Source organism: Eucalyptus grandis, chromosome 10, assembly GCF_016545825.1.
Source record: "Eucalyptus grandis isolate ANBG69807.140 chromosome 10, ASM1654582v1, whole genome shotgun sequence".
Taxonomy (NCBI): Eukaryota; Viridiplantae; Streptophyta; class Magnoliopsida; order Myrtales; family Myrtaceae; genus Eucalyptus; species Eucalyptus grandis.
Genome location: NC_052621.1, coordinates 30879026 through 30893287, shown reverse-complemented (window position 1 = coordinate 30893287; position 14262 = coordinate 30879026). Strand labels below are relative to the sequence as shown.

The window sequence follows — 14262 nt, the reverse complement described above, 5'->3', positions numbered from 1 at the left end:
AGTGAAATTAACCATGGAATTGAGATCGAATCTAGAAATTGGAAGTATGGGTGTGTCACAAATCATTTTAGGAATATTAACTCATATTCGGAAGATTTTTCATGTAATCAGAATTTTTCAGAAATTAAATCAGAGAATGGCTAATTTGGCTCGAGAAATTAGTAGGTCCGCCTTTGGTCGCGCTTTTGGGACTTAAGTTGGTTCTATGGACAAGTGAAGATGTGAATTGAAGTGTGGTAACATTGGATTAATTTTATGGACTTTAATTGGACTCAATTGAAAGAGAATCGAGTAGAATTGAAGAAATTGTTGCACAAAGTTTTATGCCCTAGCGGAAAATGAAATTGGACCCATTGAAATAGGTTGTAGAGGAAATGAGTTAGTGGAAGATGACATGGGATGATGTCATGATGGTTGGGCCAAAGAGAATGAGATTTGGACAAGTGGAGGGTGGATATTGGCTCTTGGAAAGGCACCCATCAACATCATCTTCAAGCTTGGGACTTTGGAGAAGAGAGAAGGGGAGCTTCGACCGGAAGCTAGCCGAGCTCGACGCGCCCTCTTCGCCCGCTCGCACGCCCGTTCGCGGAGCTCGTCGTCGCGGTCGCCGTTCGCCCGCACGCTCGTCGCCGTGCCCGCTCGTCGTCGCACCGCCTTCTCCGCTCTGCTTCGCCCGCGCTAGCCCGTCACCACCATCGTCCAGAGCTGTGTCCAGCGTCGCCGGCTGCCGTTCGCCATCGCCAAGGTCGCCGGAGTCCCGCCTGCAGCTGCCGAGACCAGCTGCTGCCACCGCCGGTCCTCCTCTGCCCTTTCCGACCCGAACCGGCGCCGGATCCGCCTCCTCCAGCCCCAAATCGGTAGCTACAAAAATGGGTATTGCAGCGGAGTTTTGGCCCGTTTTGCCCGCCTTCCCGAGCCCAGATGCTCGGCCCGCCTTGAGGAAAGTCGATCCTCGCATCGTCCTTGTCGTTTTCGTCCGCTCGGCTCGCTAATCCGGTGAGTTTAGCTCACTAAACCTCGCTTAGAGGGTTAATTATGCTTTTTAGGTGTGCTTAGCTTAAGTTAATTAAGCTTATGTGGTTAGTTTAATTTATTTAATTGTGAATTAGATTAAGATGTTTGTTTAATTTAAAGTATGCTTAATTAAAGGCTAAGAGAGTTTATTTAATAATAAACCTTGATGGGACATAATAGGATTTTAATTTTGAATTATTTAATTGCTTGAAATTCTGGAAATTATAATATTATATTATAATCCGAAATTATTAAAATATTATTATTTTAAAAAAAAGGAAAAATTATTTTTGACCCGGTTACTTAGAATTTTCGTGCCGATCGCTGTGTATTCGGATTTTGAAATTGATGATTGGATATTATAAATGGAGTGTGGATTGTGAAAAATATGGATATTATTATTTAATTAATTTTCGGAATAAATTTAATTATTTAATAAATTCGAAAATTATTTTGGGGCCCTAAATTCTCAGAATTTCATCGATCATTCTTTGTGCATTTAGAATTTGAATTTGATGAATGGATGTGGCAAATTAGGTGTTGATTGTGATAAATATGAATTCTTTATAAAATTTTAAGTGTGGAAATTGATGGGCAACTGGCCGTGATTAACCACCTATTAGAGGTCGTGCCCAATGAGGCCGTGATTGACCACCTACTAGAGGTCGTGCCCAGTGAGGCCGTGATGGACCACCTATGAGAGGTCGTGCCTAATAGGGCCGTGATGGACCACCTATGAGAGGTTGTGCCTAATAGGGCCGTGATGAACCACTTATGAGAGATCGTGCCCAGTGAGGCCGTGATGGACCACCTATGAGAGGTCGTGCCCAGTGAGGCCGTGATTGACCACCTATTAGAGGTCGTGCCCAGTGAGGCCGTGATAGACCACCTAATTAAAGGTCGTGCCGAGTGGGGCCGTGATTGCCACTAGTTGTCAAACCTTTCTATAGGGCCGTGATTGAGAGTAATGATTGATTTGCTAGAATGACATGTAATCGGCCGAGTCGATTGATCGCTGAGACGATCCAAGTGGTTGAATTGTTCTGATGATGTGATTATGCCATGGTTGTTTGGTTATCATAATTGTACGTGGTTGAATTATATAAATTGTGCTAACTCGGATGCAGATGAAGGCCGAGGCGAGGTAAGTCTTACGTGTGATGTGGCTAGGCCACCCGGGCGTATTTTCTTTCTAATAGGGGTTTAGGGGTTGAACTTGCCGAGACATCGTCTCATCCCGGTTGTGGGATTAAAATTTCAGGTCCCCGGTGGACGAAGCGGCCAGAAAGCTTTGGTTGGCCTTGAGAAGTTGCAGAGGTGAAGTCATAAGGATTGGAGAGCGTGTCCGACTTGTAGGTCGTAGGACAGTTCATTTTTAAGAGTCAGTCTTTTGTAGACTTTTGGCTGTAGGCCTTCGTCTGTAACTCCGTTGGTTTATGTAAGTGATTGGTTGTGAAATTATTTCCTGCTTTTCTATCCCATATTTTATTGTCAGGGGTTTTATAATACGTTCCGCTTGCGCAATAATAAATGAATGGGGTCAGCGACACTATCTGGGAATGTCGCATTTGCATGACCATGGTGGGATGTTGGCATGCTCGAGGTTCGGGGCATGACATTCACAATTATGATTATCCCAAAGACAGACATAATTGGCCGACCAGTGAATACAAAACTACAATGTGATTCTCCAAATTCGATCTTTATCTTTCCTTCAAACTCTCAATTTCAGTTCAGCTTGCTTTTCTAGAAATGTCCAATTAGATCGAATCAACTCATGACCATTGGCAACATCCTAAGATAGTAAACACTAAATAGAAATCTTGAGAATAAGTAAAAGTCATGAGGGCACTAAAAATTGAGGAACTCTTTTCCTCAAGAGTCTCACACGGCATAAAAGTTTAGATCAAACTTTTGACACTCTTATTAGTCGTCTCATGCATACGTAGTATGAAATACGTATTACGGTATTAACTCATTTCCCATGGAGCGTATGTCTACACCTTCAATACCGTACAGATGATAGTTCAGACATACCTAATGTCTAACTTGAGTTCACATATCTATTCATTCACAAAATTCATCAGAACTCACATCTGGCATCATAGACAAATAAAGTAAAATATGTGGGTTATTTTACTTTCGAACATAGTAAATATCATGTCCTCATCTTAACACTTAGTTAAGGCGACATATATATTTTAAGCTTGAGCTCTCAATTATCACCTAGATAATAAGCTTAAAAATAGTCTCATCTCTATTTATCACACAGTAAATAGAGGCGATTACCCATGTGAGTGGGCCAATCTTATATCTATTCGACATACTTTCTCAACTTAAAGTAATGCACTGAGCGTTAAGATGCATAAAGATCAAACAAAGATTCATAGGCATTAACAATGAAAAACAAAAGTTCATAAATGTGAACAACTCAAGGAAATTACAATCCAGTACATCAGACTCTATGCAATCCTAGAGATTTTACATGACCACAAAACACATCTCTAGGTATTGGCTTTGTCATAGGATCTGCTACCATTCTATGCGTAGATATGTACCGTAAGTTCACATCCTTTCGTGCAATCATATATTTGACAAAGTTATACTTTGTATCTATATGTTTGGTCTTGCCGTGATATTTTGGATCTTTGGTGTACGCTATAGCTGCTTGGCTATCACAGTTAACCAATAATGGATTTGCAGCTTTCTCAATAACACCTAAATGATCCAAAAATCTCTTAAGCCAAACTCCTTCTTGTACCGCTACTGATAATGCCACGAACTCAGCTTCCATCGTGGATAAGGCTATACACGTTTGCTTCTTACTGCTCCATGATATGGCGCCATTGTTCAATAAGAAAGCAAATCTAGAGGTAGATTTTCTTTCATCTAAATCTCCTCCCCAATCAGCATCTGAATAACCTTCAAGTCGCAAATCATTTCCTTGGTAATTCAACTTGTAATCAACAGTTCCCTTCAAATACCTCGGTATTCTTTTAACGGCCTTCCAATGTCTTTGGACTGGATTGGATTGGTATCTACTCAGTATTCCAACTGCAAAACATATGTTAGGTCTTGTACACATCATAGCGTACATCAAGCTCCCAACAGCACTAGCATAAGGAACATGTTTCATTTGTTCCTTCTCTTATGGAGTCCTTGGACAATCTATGGCTCAATCCTTCACCTTTTGCAATAGGAGTGTCTATGGGTTTACAATATTACATACGAAATCGTTCAAGAACCTTATTTATATATGTTTCTTGCGAAAGAGATAACGATCTCTTCAAACGATCTCTTGAAATCTTAACTCCAAGAATGTATGCAGCCTTACCCATATCCTTCATCTCAAAGTTGGAAGATAACCAACTTTTGACGGTGTTAACAAACTCCATATTACTTCCGGCAATTAGTATATCATCAACATATAATGATATGATCACAAATTGATCTTTGGATCTTTTGATATATACATAATGATCCTCATCTATCATTGTAAAGTCATATGCCATTATAGCATTATGAAAGCGTATATATCATTGTCTCGATGACTGCTTAAGGCCATATATCGATCTCAAAAGTCGACATACCTTTCCTTCTTGGCCTTCTTTAATGAAACCAGCAGGTTGTTCCATATATATTTCTTCCTCTAATTCTCCATTGAGGAAAGCAATCTTTACATCCATTTGATGTAACTCAAGATCCATACTAGCCACTATTGCCAGAATAATGCGAATCGAGATAAATCTCACTACAGGAGAAAATGTTTCTTCATAATCAATTCCTTCCTATTGATTATACCCCTTCGCCACAAGGCGAGCCTTATGCCTTTCTATCGAGCCATCAGCTTTTCGCTTTATTTTGAGAACCCACTTGTTCCTAATAGCTTTGCGTCCTTTTGGAAGATCAACCAGTTCCCAAACTTGGTTTGACTTCATTGACTCCATTTCCTCTTCCATTGCATGAATCCATTTTTCCTTACTATGGCAATTTAGAGCCTCATTAATATTTCTTGGCTCATCCTCATCTTGTGGAGCAATTATAAAAGTTTTCCCTTCAATGTCAAAACATCGACGGGGAATACTTTGGTGACTTGTTCGCCGTATGGGAGATTGTACACTTTGCACATCATTCCCCATTATGCTCCCACTAGGATTAGATAATGATGACGTCGTCTCATCATGTGGTTGCAATTGAGAATGAGTTGAATTCAATTCATCACTTCTCATATTACTCTCACTTGGACGAACTCCACTAATATCATTATCTTGATCCAAGGTTTCAAATAAGGAGTAATCTTCCCCTATTTCGCCCTTCTTAGGAAATCCATCCTCTAAGAAAGTGACATCCCGTGATTCAAATTCAGTTATACTCTCACTTTCCTGCTCACCTATGAACATATACCCTTTCGAGTGTTCGGAGTATCTTATGAAAATACTCTTCTTTCCTCTGAGACCCAATTTCCCAAACTTGTGAGAGGACTCATGAGTATAGGCAGCACAACCCCATGGCTTAAGAAAACTTAAGTCCGCTTTGGGTATGTATATGGAGCATGAACGAAGGTAATCCTCATCTTGTTACCCCTGACCCCTTCTTCACATTTCAGATTGATAAAATTTTCAGCCATTGAATCAACTTCCAGAGTAATCCGATCATCCCACATAATAGCCAAACCTCCAGCCATACCCACAGGATCAACTACAAAACAACTCTGAAAATGAAGCCTTTTTTTTTACTCTTTGCACAAACTCAATTTTATTTTTAGTTTCCATCAGAAAAACTAAAGAGGGCCTGAATTGAGCCATTAAGGCTCTCAATTCCCGAACTGTCAAGGGTATGCCCAACCCTTGACAGTTCCAACTCAAGATATTCATGGTTCATTTGGTGGCTTATTAGGGCTAACCATCACAGCCCATGCTGTAACTTCTTCCGTCATCTGGATAGGAGTGTCCATAAGTTGAGTTTCATCCAACCAGCCTTGTGTTGAAGTTGTTGACTGATTGCTGGTTCTTTTTTATTTCTTAGTATAGGGAGTTTTTGGTTGTAAGAGAGTTTTTTCCCGGTGCTATTTGAGGTCATTGCTGGCTGGAAATTTGGATTGTTTGAGTGCTCCGGCCCGGTGATCATTAATGCTCTTTTCCTTGCATTTTACATAGTTATCTCTTGTGTACTATTATTATTAGTCTCCAATAGCATCTGTTCCTGACCTCCCCTTTCAATATTCTGAGTAATGTTTGGAGGACGAAGTTGACCATCCTCCATCACTTCGCTTTGTCTTGGTTGCTCAGGAGTTTCAGGGACAGCCTCATCATCATTTTTAGTCAGGGTTACTTCATTATAGAACACTTTCCAAAATGGGCTATGGATAGACGTTTCAGCTTTCAACCAGCTACCAAAGCAACCCCCCGGCTCAATTGCGATTTCTCTTCATCATAAGGTATATTTGGACAGTAAGTAGCATAATGTCCAATTTTTCCACATGAATAGCAAAAAAATGGCAATCATTCATACTTAAAATCCAGCCACACTCTCTTATTCCCATGACACATCAATTGTCCTACTCACAATTCAGCCGCCACATTTAACTCCACTTGTGCTTTCCCAATTTTCTGAAAAGCAGAACCTCTTGCATCTGTTTTCACTTCCGAACCTTCCCCATTGAGCTGGCAATCTTCTTTATCATGCTCTCAGAGTTCCATTCCAGTGGTAAGCCATCCAGGAAGCACATGTTTTAAATTCATAACAATGTTTGGGGGGTATCCGGCTCCCAATCCCTTAGTAACAATAAATGGTTGGAGAAAGACCATGGACCTCCCTCTAATACACGGTTCTTGGCCCCTTCATTACTGAAAACAAAGCTGATTTTCCCATTTTCTAAGGGTTTCACTTTCACATTTTCATTCCTCCAAGCCTTTTTCATTGCTGTTGTGAGGGCTTGGAAGTTGATGGCAGGGTTCTTATATAGTTGCCCAACAAGGGAGGAGCGACATTCCTGAATTTTTTCCTCCAATATCTCCTCATCAAGAATTTGCATATTGTTTTCATACATTAGCTTACCTAATTCGTTGCATAGATGGGCGAGGCGACCCACTGCTCCTTCTTCTTCTGCCATAATCCTCGCTGTTCTTACACTTCTGGGTTTACTGACTGCAGATCGATTGCTTTCCCCGGATTGACGAGAGGGAGAACCCACCTTATCTACCTCCGAGATTAGAGCTGTCGTGGATTTTCTACGTAGTACATTCCAGCGAGGACGTTGAACTGAAGAAAGCGGCGGTTCCTGGGGAGGTGGAATCGGGGATTAGGGTTTATGAGGAGAAGAAATCTTGTATGGGCACCGACTAAATTTGCTTCGGTGAGGATTCCAACACATTCATCGGCTGAAGACTTGCGGATTCTGTTGATGGGAAGGCTAAATCATGGTGGGAAATTAGGGTTTATAAAGGGAAGAGTAGGGTTTGCCATAGCTACTCAGCCGGTAGAGGAGAGCTCCGAGAGAGGAGAGGATTGTCAATCTTTTCCCTCAGGTAGAGTTGCTAACAGGAAAAAGTTCTCCAAAATATCTGCTTCATATGGTGGCATTGGTTATCCGGCTCCGTTCATGATTTCAAGGGACTGAAGATATGACTACTTTTATCATTCACCAAAGTGAAATTCAACACCGTCTAGGTTCAAGGACATTTTGCCTGCCAGGCTCTAAAAGACATCAAAATGGGAAGAATTGACGCATGAGGAGGCATCCTATCGATGCCAAGGTATTATTGACAAGATCCTGTTCTTCATTGCGGACATAGAAGTGGCTTCCATTTATGTAAAACGTCGTGCTAGCATAGCATCTATGTTCATATATGTTTATAATTATTGTATGTAAGGCTTGATGTATAATCCTCTTATTTTGATTTATAAGAGTGGAGCACCTCGTGTATTCATTGCCTGACGTAGAACGGCCTATGCAGATATGTGTTTATCTTGCAATTCATTTCAAACTTACGAAATTTATCAATTCTAGCTGATTCTAGTTCTTTCAGAAACTTTAACCACCAACCAAAATAAACACGGAACTTCAACCTTTTTCGACCCTGTTTCCATCCATTAAACCTTCCTGATATATAAGCTAATTGTGATAGAAGGTAATTAAGGATGAATGACGCTGCGATTCAAGGACTATAGCGAAAAAAAACTTTGTAGCAAAAATTTGTACAATTCACACTTGACAACGTAATATACGTGATTATATTTATCATAATAAATTTATTAATTGAGAAAGATCCATTTTGATGTGATTATTTTATTTATAAATTTGTTAATATATCTCTTTCACATAACTTTTAGCACGGAAATGGAATCTCATCAATCTTCCTCTTTCCCGAGCGAACAACTTTGTATCTGGATAAGGTTGGACTACCTGTGCAGGCAAAAACTCAATCAACCCGACAAAACCTTTTTTTGTTTTTTTCGCATGGAATTTTGTACATTGTTTAAGACTCTCAGAGAGAATCTTCCGAATCAGCTAACAGATCTACTTACTTCATGAAATTTCTCATTCTAGTCTTTTGAGTGATGAAAAATCCCGTATGGATTTCTATCCATTAATGACATTTCATCTCTCGTGCCATCTTCGCAGAGCAAAGTTCCTATGTTCGGTTCTTAGAGAAGCCGTCAATGTCAAGTTTCCATTTTGATTTTGTCCGGGGTTCTTGGATTCGATACTTGATCCTCGGGATATAAAGATCAATTTATAGAAAGATTCTTACCACAGGGGTAAATTAAATTCGAAAACTTAAATTAATCACAGTAAAAGGACTTTTCAAATATATTTTTTCATATATACGTTAACAGGTACTAGAATTTAAAGTTTCAGGACCGCACTCCGAAGTCGGCTCATACGCTTCGGACAATCCCTTGCTTTGTGGCCATTCTCGCCGCAGTTAAAACACCCCTCAGAACTGCTGCTACTCCCAAGGTTTCCGCGGTCACAATCCCTCGCTAAGTGTCCTACCTCGCCGCAAACATAGCATGTGACGCCATGCCGGTTGAACCTGGCGCCACCCTTCCGGCCGCCACTGCCATGGCTGTCCTCGGTTACCCCCTTGATCGGGGTCCCGTTGGGGCCACTAATGTCGACCGCCGCCGAAGACTTGCCCGCGGACTCGGTGACGGTTGAGAACTCGACCTCCTTGCCCTTCGCGAGGCTACCGAAGCCTTCAGACTTGATGGAGGACTGGCGGACGAAGAGAACCTCGCCGCCGTCCTTGGGCTTGATGAAGCCGAAGCCTTTGACGTCGTTGAACCACAGGACGGTGCCGCTGCATATCTCTTGATTCGCCATGCATTTGATGGATGGATCAGCAGAGAGAGAGAGAGAGAGAGAGACACCCCGTTGGGGTTCTAAAGAGAGAAGTGACGAGGCGAGCTTGTGTTTGGGTTTATATAGAGATCGGTTCTTCCTTTTTATCTTATTTTGAAGTGTTAATACCAAAAAAAAAAAAAAAAAAATTAAACTGATACATTTTTAATCGATTTACCCAAACTTATTTTTTTGGCTAACAAAAATTCAAAATTGATACACTTTGATAAATTTACACCAAACTAGTACACTTTTGATAAATTAATCTTTTGTTAGTTTCTATTAAATTTATTGTCAAATTATCGAGTTTGATAACACTGGTCAATTGACTAAGGTATCAATTTAGGATTTTAATCTTCATTTGTCATGGTTGTGCCAGTTTTGTGAGTTTTTTATAATATTAATTCAATTTAACGAATGATAAATACAAATTTAAGATTTTTGGCGATCAAAAATTAATTTGGACTAAATTTGTTACAAATTTACGAGTTTACGAGTTTTTGTGGCCATTTGGGGTAAATTTATCACATGCGTACTAATTTGAAATTTTTTTATGGTAAAAAGATTAGTTTGGAGTAAATTTGTCACATATATACTAGTTAAGATTTTTTATGGTCAAAAAATTAATTTTGAATAAATTTATCATATTTTTACCATTTTTTATTTTTCGTGGTATTAATCATATTTTGTATATTTCCTAACCAATTAAATAAATAATAAATTTCTTGAAACAAAATATTTCACACGGAAACACATTTCATCTAATTACACATAAACACATCTCATCTATTCTTCCTTTTCGTCTAATTTTGGCTAAGTAGTTTTTCTTAATTGCTCATGCTGATGCCAAATATGGATTTCTTGGATGAACTAACAAAGTTCTTTCCATTAGCAGCATTTGAGGAAAAGAAAAAGCATAGGGCGATTAAATTTAGGATTCACTTGGTACTAACTCATTTTTCATTAGTTAAAGTATTAAATTATGTCTCGAGTTTAAGTTCTTATGAGACCCGATCAGAATTGGAAGAGGTGGATCAGAATTTTTGATCGAATTCTTGCTGATCAAGAATTTAACCTTTATCTTTTGGCTAGAGTGAGCGGATGTCATTTGACCACACTAGAAAGAAAACCACAAGACAAAGAGGGGGACCCACGGAAGCTAAAAAAAAAAAAAAAGAGGGGGACCCACGTCTCCAATAATACACATGCTTTATGTGGGAACAGCAAGGGTTTTAAAAAGAAAAGAAAGTAAAAGAGAGAAGCTTTTACTTTCATCTTTCTAGCTTGCGCCGCACAATGAACTCGAATAAGCCGCACAAAGAAAACAGGGCGCAAAGATATTGTTTCTTTTGATGCCGTGGCAAAGTACGTGAGACTAACCTTCATAGCAAAGGAAGTAGATGGCTTAGAAGTTTGCTCTCAAACTTTAGATTAAATTAGAAAAGTATAGATATACATTGTGATATCCAATGTCAGATACACCTGACATATAGTTAGATTTATCATGAGCGAATGATCATATCAACATAAAGTATTACTTCATCTAGGATGTCATGGCAAAGGGTAAGGTTGGAGTGAAGAAGATTGCTACGACGGAAAACCCAACAAACATGATGACTAAGTATGTTATTTTAGTGAAGCTCAAGCCCATCTATAAATAGTGAGTGCTTACCGGGATATTGGGAGAGCAGCGTAAATAATGAGCACTTTGATTTACTTCAAATGTCAAATTAAGGAGGAGAATTATTAAATTTTGTTTCGAGTTTAAGGCGGTATGCAAGACCCGACCCGAATTGGAATCGGAACTTACATATATATATATATACATATTTATGGGACCAAATAGGGTTCCAAAAAGATAAAAGGGTAAAAGAGAGGTTTTTACATTAATGTTTCTAATTTGCGCCGTAGAGTGAACTCGAAGGAGCCGCTCAAAGAAGACAGGACGTAAAGAGACGATTGCTTTTTCAAGCCGCGGAAGAGAACGGAACATGGGCGATCATTCGTGCTGTGAGTTCTACGCCGGTTAGTGTTGCTTATTTGTAATTTCTTTGGGCTTGGATATAATATAGCTATAAGAAACACGAGAGCTTATAAGTGATTGTAAATCTGATTTTCTCATTATAGTGAATTATTGATTACTGACTCTCTCAATAAATGTAGGTGCTGATACTTTAGTATCTGTTATTGTTTCTCATTTATTTTTTCAGCAGATTTCGCATGTACTTAAATTGCAAGATCCAATTAATTTTTGCTCTAATTTTAAAACACGTAGGATAATCTCTTCTTTACATGTATGTGGACTTTTTTTCCCTTGATTTGGGACTCTGCAAAACCACTACCAAACATTGTCAATTTTAAGGTATATTGGTCCCTCATTTGGGTTTTGGAGGTGACAAAAACGATCTGGTTCGTGAGCATAGTGAGAAACATGGTCAGTTGGGATTCGTGTTTTTCAGGCTATCATCTTAATCGGGCAAAGGTGCGAAAGAGGTGCTTTGCTCGCCTCAAACAACTCTCTCGATTAACCATGATGTGGTTTTTCACTTGGTAATGACTAGAGAATCCTTGCAATTGCAATGATCGTATGCTTTGATTAATAAGTCTCTTGACCTGCATAAAGGTTTAATGTCTGGTGTAGAAGATTATGGGAACTCATCACTTGATATTGCTTTTGAATCGATTTCACCTTGGATCTATCTGCTGATTGATGAAGTCCTGTCAAATTAGGTGATGAACTAAAGACAATTTGAGGACATTCATCCGGAATTAGAATCAATCGCTGATATCAATCAGAATCGTCTTTCGTGTTAGATGAAACATTCCGAGAGTCCAATGGTTTGATCCGAAGCACCTGTGTTTGACAAGATTTTCTCCAAATCAGTGATGAGGCGACCGTGCTGTATGGAAGTTCATGGTTATTTAGATGATGCTTCCGTGGTGAGCAGTTTGCGAGTATCTACGATTAGCAAGTCACTCGAGTCCTATAGATCATTCTATTCACTGATTATTAGTTGTTTTGTTCGAGGCCGATGGTGACACCCCATGTCGAATTACTCAAAATGCAGGAGTAGAGACTCAAGAAGAGATTTGAGCTCCTCGAACTCTTTACATGCGTTGACGTGCCATTTTTCTTAATCCGTCCTAAAAAACAGGGAATTTGGATTCACCGTGCATATAGTCCAGAGCAACAAGAATGACCCTAAAGGTTCCAACAGATAACAGCTTGATTGCCAAGAATAATCTCCAAGGTTTGATATTGAACTTTCATTCCACTGCCCTGAAATGTTATGGCAAAGTGCCCTTGCACCTTGAAGAACACAGTTCTCAACATTTCAATGATTTGTCAATATAGTCATTTTTGCTAACTATTCAAATGATAAGTTTAGGACAAAATCGGCAAATTTTCAAAAGGCTTAGGACCAAATCGACACGATTGAAAGGTTAATAACTAAATCGACAAATCATTAAAATATCTAGAACTAAATTGACACAATTAAAAAATTTATAACTAAATTGGATTTAGAATTTTTTGAACAATTATCCTAGAATAAAAACACATGTAATCATCTTAACAAATTAAATTTAGCTATAATAAAAAAATTGAATCGTAAATAATCTTTTAAGTAAATGTTTCGGGGAAAATATGTAAATAAAGAATTCGTATTTCGTATTGTTATTTGAAAAAAAAAGTGCACTTTGCAAGAATGCGCCACCTTATTCAAAAGCAACGTCTTTTTTTTTTTTTTTTTTTTTTGGGTATCTGCATTGAATGAAAATTTTATAATATGTTAAATTACTCAAGACATCACTTAAATTGATAACTTACATATAAATTTAGCCAATGACCTGCTTTTTAATTAGAAAATCATTGTGAAGCTTCTTTATGGGCCGTCGGCATGAGGTGTAGTGGACTAAATCAATATGCGTTAAGCATTAATCCCCTTTAGAGTTAAACTTGTTAACAGAGTAATGATTATTTCATACGTAAACTACTTGCTAGCTAGTAGATTGATATTTATTTCATAATTGACAGAGTTACCTACTCCATTGAGATTTACCAAGGCTAAACATGTTTCTCTAGATATTGAGATTTTTTTTTTTTTTGGTCCGAAATATAAAGATTTGCATTAACTATTCCCAGCTCTATGTCTGAGAGTGAGCATATTACATCCAGCGGTAACAAAATTACCGGAGATTATGGCATCAGCCATTACAAGATCTTGAAGCATAAAAGGTGGAAAAACATTCCAGTTATGGCCCAGGCCTGTCCGACCATAGGCTTTTGCGGCCCAATCAGCAGCCCTGTTCGCTTCCCTTTTGCAATGTTGAAGACGCAAATTAGGGTAAACGCCGAGCAAGGTGTGCAATTCAGTAAAGAGAACCCATTCTTCCCATGGTGGTTGCTGTGTGGCATGGAGAGTGTCGATCAAGCGCTGGCAGTTGAATTCGATCAAAATAGGAGCCGTATTCAGTCCAAGGTGCAGCAGGTGATGCAAGGTTAGGGTGAGTGCCTGCACTTCCGATTGAAAGGCTGAGGTTGCAGGGAATCGATCCATGTATACATCAGTGAGAAGGCCCTGAAAGTTTCTGCTGATACATGACATAGTCCCTTCTCGAGCTCTTGGGTGGTAAGATCCGTCAATATTGCATTTCAGGTACCCACGGGGAGGAGGTTCCCATGTCTGCCCTGTTTTGACAGTAGGAGTCCCAGCGTTGGGGTGGCTCTGCATAATAGATTGGTGGACTTGATCGTGAGATATGGCATCGGCAACTACCTGCGCTGGATCAGGAGGAGTCCTGCGGAAGATCCAGTTGTTGCGTGCACACCAGATCCGCCATAGAACTTGTGCAATTAGTTCAAGTCGAGGTAAGAGTCTTACATTGAGTGCCCTATCTGT

General features: G+C 39.3%; 1 protein-coding gene across 1 annotated transcript; it reads right to left on the bottom strand.

The window, feature by feature from the left end:
• Positions 1-8863: 8863 nt before the first annotated feature.
• LOC104428846 (cold shock protein 1-like) lies at positions 8864-9371 on the bottom strand. Its single transcript, XM_010041777.2, has one exon. The coding sequence runs from the start codon at positions 9341-9343 to the stop codon at positions 8864-8866; it is 480 nt and encodes a 159-aa protein (XP_010040079.1). The 5' UTR covers positions 9344-9371.
• Between the last annotated feature and the right edge of the window lie 4891 nt (positions 9372-14262).

What these genes read in the sequence shown, in the direction of transcription:
- LOC104428846 (XM_010041777.2), bottom strand. Translation starts at nt 9,343, where the DNA reads ATGGCGAATCAAGAGATATGCAGCGGCACCGTCCTGTGGTTCAACGAC.